A 6,534-nucleotide genomic window follows, 5' to 3' on the forward strand; every position below is an offset into this window, starting at 1 on the left:
CTGCACGGCCGAGCCGGCCCCACCCGCTCCTCCCTCACCCTCCGCAGGTGAAACGGGGCCCGGCAAAATCCGGGAACGGGCCTGCGCCTTCCCAGCTCACCGCTGAATCCCGCTCCACAGCAACACACAGTGCTGAACTGATCAACAGAACCGCAGAGTCACTGAGGGTGGAAGAGACCTTCAAGTCCCAGTCCAACCATAAATAACACTAAGTGATTTAAAAAAAAAAAAATAAATCCAGACACTGAGCTCAGCAAGCCAAGGGGGCAGCACTGGTACATCCTTCCCTTAGAGCTTCACCATCACCTTGTCCCTGGCTTGGGACACCACCAAGTGAAGGAAATTCCATCACCAGTGTTCATCATGAGGGATTTAATCTAAACCACACAACTGAATCAATGGAGCACATTTTCTCTGGGACACAGGACCAAGGTAGCCCTTGGGCAGTGGGGGAAGCTCCACCTGCTCTCCAGCCATGTTGCATTTAGAGGAAGTGAATCTTCAGGGTAAGTTTTGGTTTCCAGACCAGCAACTTCCAAACTGAGATAGGATGAATACCTTAACTGCTGTTCCCAACCCATAGCCAGCATGCAAAGTCCATAGCGAACCTTTGCATCTCCAGCTGGTTTTCCAAGGAATCACTCCAGGGCTCACTGTCAGGCAAGAAGCCAGGTGGCATCAGCTACTGACTACCCCAGCTGAACCTGTAGAACAGGGATTAGATTGCCATGGCAGAGGGACACCCTGCACCTCACCACAGACAGGTGAGCAGACACTGCCAGGTGCAGCTGAGTTTGACAGTTCACAGGTGTGTTACAGCCAGGTGGGGTGACTGTCACAGTCAGGGACAAGTTATATACTGAACAACAAGTTGTAACCAAAACTTTAATCCCAAGGATCTCACAAAAGACATTTTACAAGTGACATGAAAATTCTTGTACAGTAAAGAAATGTTTAATTTCTAATGTTTACAATGTACCATTAGACACAACACATCCACTCCAGGTGTCAGTTCTGCTGTGGATTTGGTCTATTCAGAGGTTCTGGAATAGATGGTCAATCAACAATCAGCTAATTAAGGACTCTACTCACACCAAGTACAAAATTAACTGACCCTACAGCTACAATGTTTTATTTCATGGAATATAAAGCAGCTCAGTCAGAACTGGAGCTGGATGAAGCTGCAGCCCAACCCTTTCCCTCCCGGCACCACTGGCTCACTATTCTCTTTTCCAGACATAGGCTATGGAACACCCATGTCCTGCTCTGCTCCCAGTCTGATTCCACAAGAACACACCATCCCAACACACTTCCTCGAGCTGAGCCCCAGCAACCCCCAGCCCAGCCGTGCTCTCCCAGCAACACAACACAGACCATTTGCCCTTCCACACACACACACACACACACAGAGCATCTAATGGTACATTGGAAAACCATTAACATTACAAATCATAGGATCTGCTCAGAACCATATACAGATTCACATCTTTACATTTGCCACCTGTTACAAGATACAAGAAACAAAGCAAGTTCAACAGCTAAAACATTTTAAAAATGCACCAAGCTTTATGAAGTGTCAAAACAAAACAATGTTCTGTACATACTCCTGGCCTCGGATCTCATGACTTCCTGTACACAGCTCCTTCCCACAGTCCTATTTCCTCTCATTTGACCTGGAGCGACTGAAGAACAGACAGGTAAAGTTAGCATCCAGGTGTCAGGAGCAGCAGATTTTCCTTTAAGCCCCCCAGCCACAATCAGCAGGTGATACTTAAGCATTTTTAAAATACTGTTCATTTAATAAAACTGAGTATTTTATTGTTCAGGGTGAAGAATCTCCTACAACACTATAAGTGATTCTCCACCACTGCCTTCTTCAGTATTTACCAAGGCACAGAAAGCCATTTTTACATTTACTCAGAACACACCAACACTGAAGACTCTTCTTACCTGCGAGACCTGGAAAAGGAGCGAGAAGGCTTGTGGTTCCTCTCCCGTGAGAGTGATCTTTCTCTTCTTCTATCTCTGGAGAGGGACCTGGTACAGATCACAACACCACACTATCAGAGCAAAGCTCAATTAGGCCAGCAAGGCTCCCTGAGGAGCTTCCCTTCAGGAGCGAAGGTTTTTAACTATTCAACCAGGGGGAAACCTGTTACCAGTGCTGCTATTAACCCTTTCTCAAGGGAAGAATAATCAGCCTGAGCAACAGCTTACAACGTGCTGTGAACAGGCATGCAGTACTTTGCAGAAGTTTTTTCTTTCAGAATCCCACCTAATCACATCCTGATTTATGGCTGGACTCAATCTTAAAGGTATTTTCCCACCTCAGGGCTCTATGATCCTATGCTCACAGTATCTGTGAGAGAGTAGCACATTAACACTTAAACTCTGGGGAAAACTGACAAAGACCCCAAACAGCTGCAGAATGGAAATTACTTCTGTTCTTAATATCCTTCCACGGCTATCCCTGGAATCTCTAACAGCTCAGTAATTCCAGTCAAGCAGTATGACAGAAGCAAATCTGTTTCCCTTTTACCAAACTACAGTCTGACTGTGCACAGCCTATGCGTGGAGCTGTTTTGGGCTGCTCCTTTTCAGCCCTCCAGGCTGGAGCAGTCCATGGGGCAGGAAAGGGATTCATACCTGCTGCGGCTCCGGGAAAAGCTTCTCCTTCGCGGTGATCTAGAACCAGAAAACCAAATGTGAGGCACTTTATCCATTCTTTGAGCTTTAATGGGGTGAGGCATTTCCCAACTTGTCAAACTCACTGTTGGGCCCAGGGAACGTGCCAAGAATAACTGGCATCCATCATCCAGTAAAAGGCATGGAAAGATTAGGCAGTAAAACCAAGCTCAGTGTGAACAGCACGTTTCCAACCACGAATTCACTTAACTAAGAATGCGTCAGAGCAGAGTTGTCCAATGCAACACTTTCCATTTCAACTAAATACACTGCCCAGAACACCACACCAAAGTCCCACAGGTGGTTCCAAAAAAAAAAAAAAAAAAAAAATAGCACAGAGCAAATGTTTTGGAACCCATGCAAGCCAAAAAGGTCCATAACAAGACATAAGAGATATCAAGTGGAAAAAAAGTGAAAATGCGCTCAGTGTCAATATTGATAATGCCATTAAGTGCTACATTAGAACTGCATATTTGTGATTGTCATTTTAATGCCATAGAGTGTGTTTAGACTATTTTCTTATAAAAAAAAAAAATTTAAAAATATAACCTTAGCTCGGCCCAGTTCATCCCAAAAAGTAATTGTTTTAAGTTTTGAAAACTGTTAGTAAAACCATTTAAAGGTGATAGGATTTTTCTGGCAAGGAAAAGCTACATTTGTTAGAGCTTTATTAAAAATTTAGTTTGGCATCTCACATGCAAATATCCTGGTTTTTACATTATTCACAGTGTAAGAGCTTCCATATCACCCTTAAAAGTTTTCTCAAGCAACATATGTACGTTACCACTCAATTATGCACAGCCAGCCTTTGATTGAGAAAAGTAATTACTTATAAGCCGCTTACTCCTTATTTTAACCAGCAGTAAACTGTATAAGCAGGAAAAACTTACAAGTCTTTGGTTTCAACAAGCTAGAAATGGTGAGGTGAGGCTGCCGGACTGACTGCCAAGAAGAATTTGCTGAAAAGGTTTTGCCAGATGTTGCGTTGTATTTAGTTGGTTGGCGAAGGGGGTGTTGTGGATTTTTCCTGCTTTTTTGTTAGCCGAAGGCTGCTGCTGTAGTTGTTGTGAAGACATTTGGTAAATAAACAGCTGAGCTGATTGGCCGGGAATGTGTGGGCGGTCGAGGTGGCTGCTGCCGATTTGGTTAAGGTTGGAGAGAAGGCTGAGAGAAAACAGCATGCTCGGGAACCAAAGGGCGGTGCAACCTGACGACTGGCCATGCCTGGGTCATGTGAAACGACACCAGCCAAGCTGCATGGGGCGCGCTGGTCACATGACGCTGAAAGGGCTAGTTGGCTGGCTAATGCAGACTCAGAGGGTGGTGAGAAGAGACATGATGGTGACTCTGTAACGGGTTCATTTTTATTAATAGATGGACCAAAAAGCATAAAAAAAATGAAAAACAAGCCATCAGTACAACCATCTATTAGCTAACAAATACTCCTAATGTGTTATTTTTTTTCAACAGCAAAAGGGTAAGCTTGAAACCCTGACTTGGGAGGACTTCACTCACCTGCCACAGGTAAATTCAGTCCTGTAAAAACCACGTTGCACACTTAAACTGCCAGACAAACTAGTCTGGGTCCAAGAACGTGCCAGTTCCCAAAAATCCTGCTATATGCTAGAGCTGGGTTTGCAAACCTCAAGTGACAGGATCGTCACACGATGCTTTAATTCCAGCTAACACTAAAGTGTCAAGATTCCAGATGTTTAGAGCAACTGTTACTCAATCTATTATTAAACAGCTGCCTGCTTGGGAAGTATTTAAGTTCTGCAAACAAAGTGGAAAAACCCATTGGTATGGAAATGCTAAACTGCTGTATGTCATGTTCTGCCATTATGGAGTAAAGGAAAGGAACAGGCTAAGTTGAAGTATGGGGAAGAAAGGGAAAGTGTGGCTAGAAGATGAGCAGATTTTAAGAGGAAGGAGGATAAGCCCAGGACAGAGGGCACTGACTACCAACTGCACAGTCACCTAAGGACAAAAGCCAACAACATTCAACACAACTTAAGTTCACCTCGATTTTGTGGGGGGTTGATTTTGGTTTTTTTTTTAGCATTTGTCATTTCCGAATCATGATCAGATAGATGAATGTTATCCATCAACATGCCTTTAACAAGCCTGCTTCTAGGATGCTACGTGGTAACTGTGCCAAGAGCTCTAGGATTGTGCTGTGCCCAGGTACCTGCGCCGAGGAGGGGGACTCCTCCTGCGATAGTCATCCCGAGGACGCCGGCCCCATGATGGAGGGGGGCCGCGGTTCCGACTCCGCTTTTCCCCGTTGGAGAGCTCCACTCGGACACGACACCCACACAGGGTTCTGGGAAGAGAGGTTGACACTGGTTAGCATTTCCAGGGAGAAGGCAGCACAGAATAAAACATACACAATCCACAAAAGGGAAAAAGAACAGATAAGGGCAAAAATGTTCTGTCATCAAAGCACAGTGTTCAGAGTCAGCTCCAGCATGACTGTGGTGGACCCTTCCCTGGAAGTGTCCAAGGCCAGGTTGGACGGGGTTTGGAGCAACCTGATCTACCCAGTGGAAGGTGTCCCTGGCCATGGCAGGGTGTGGAACAGGATGGGCTTCCAGCCCAAACCGTTCTGGGATTCTATGGCAGACAAAAGGTTTGGCTGCTTCTCAAAACTGCTGTGCCAGTAAAGCAGTAAAGCAGAGAAGGAAGCAAGGAGAGTCTCCATTATCAGTCTTGCCTCTTTATAGTAACACCATCTGCAATTTAATTAACACACATAAAGAGATGCAAATAATTTCTAACTTGGGAGTTCAACTGTGAAGTGCAAAATTAACCATTACAATGCTATTCACTAAGGAGGGCGGGGTTAGATGGGATATTGGGGAGAAATTCCTCCCTGTGAGGGTGGGAAGGCCCTGGCACAGGGTGCCCAGAAGAGCTGTGGCTGTCCCTGGATCTCTGGGAGTCTCCAAGGCCAGGCTGGACAGGGCTTGGAGCAACCTGGGACAGTGGAAGATGTCCCTGCCCATGGCAGGGATGGGACTGGATCAGCTTTGAGGTCTCTTCCAGCCAAAACCTTTCTGGGATTCTATTTCTGCACTATAAGAACACCCTTAAAGTACCATATAAATAAATAGTGCATAACAAACGTATCAAGACCTTAGTCCTGCAGTTTCAGCTTCCCAATTTATAAATGTACCACTCCTACAATGTCTCATATTTTGACCAGCCAAGTCAAGCACACAAGCACATTTTACCTTCCATCTAGTTCTCTTACTGCATCAGCTGCATCTCGGGGATCTTCAAATTCCACAAAGGCAAAACCAGGAGGATTTCTCGCCACCCATACACTGCGCAGTGGTCCATAGTAGCCAAAAGCTCGCTCTAACTCCGTTTTGTTGCCATTGTTTCCAAGGTTACCCACATAAACCTTGCAGTCCAGAGGACAAGAGTCGCGATGCATTGCTAGGACAAGAAAAAAGAAGTACACATATATTTAACACAGCGCATGTGCTTGCTCACTTCCAAGGGAAGTCACTCTAGTGGCTGCTTCCCCCTGAAACTTCAGCAGTGATACGAGCTTATGGAAACATTGCGTGAAAGGGGTGGGCGGAGAGCGTTAAAACCCAACAAAAAAGAGACGTGCTATGCCGCATTGTGATTAAAATCCACTATTTCGGAGAATTTCATTTACTTTTACGGTTTAGGTTTGAGGGGTGGGTATTCCTGCGCCCCTCTTCTTGTTTAGCGCGGGGGAAGTCTGCAGAGGGCGCTGCGCGGGGGAGGCTCCATTGTTCCTGGATCGGGATTAGGATCACGGCAATCCGCGCACAAAAGCGGGGGGCAGCGCCATCTCCGGCCGAGCCCCGTGGG

General features: G+C 45.8%; 1 protein-coding gene across 1 annotated transcript; it reads right to left on the reverse strand.

Moving 5' to 3' along the window:
- Window positions 1–857: 857 nt before the first annotated feature.
- SRSF3 (serine and arginine rich splicing factor 3) lies at window positions 858–6,127 on the reverse strand. Its single transcript, XM_008637546.2, has 5 exons — window positions 5,919–6,127; window positions 4,874–5,008; window positions 2,647–2,685; window positions 1,951–2,037; window positions 858–1,682 (listed from the first exon to the last, which is right to left on the reverse strand). The coding sequence occupies exons 1-5, from the start codon at window positions 6,122–6,124 to the stop codon at window positions 1,655–1,657; spliced, it is 495 nt and encodes a 164-aa protein (XP_008635768.1). The 5' UTR covers window positions 6,125–6,127; the 3' UTR covers window positions 858–1,654.
- Between the last annotated feature and the right edge of the window lie 407 nt (window positions 6,128–6,534).

The sequence above is a fragment of the Corvus brachyrhynchos genome, unplaced genomic scaffold (assembly GCF_000691975.1).
Source record: "Corvus brachyrhynchos isolate BGI_N302 unplaced genomic scaffold, ASM69197v1 scaffold607, whole genome shotgun sequence".
NCBI lineage: Eukaryota > Metazoa > Chordata > Aves > Passeriformes > Corvidae > Corvus > Corvus brachyrhynchos.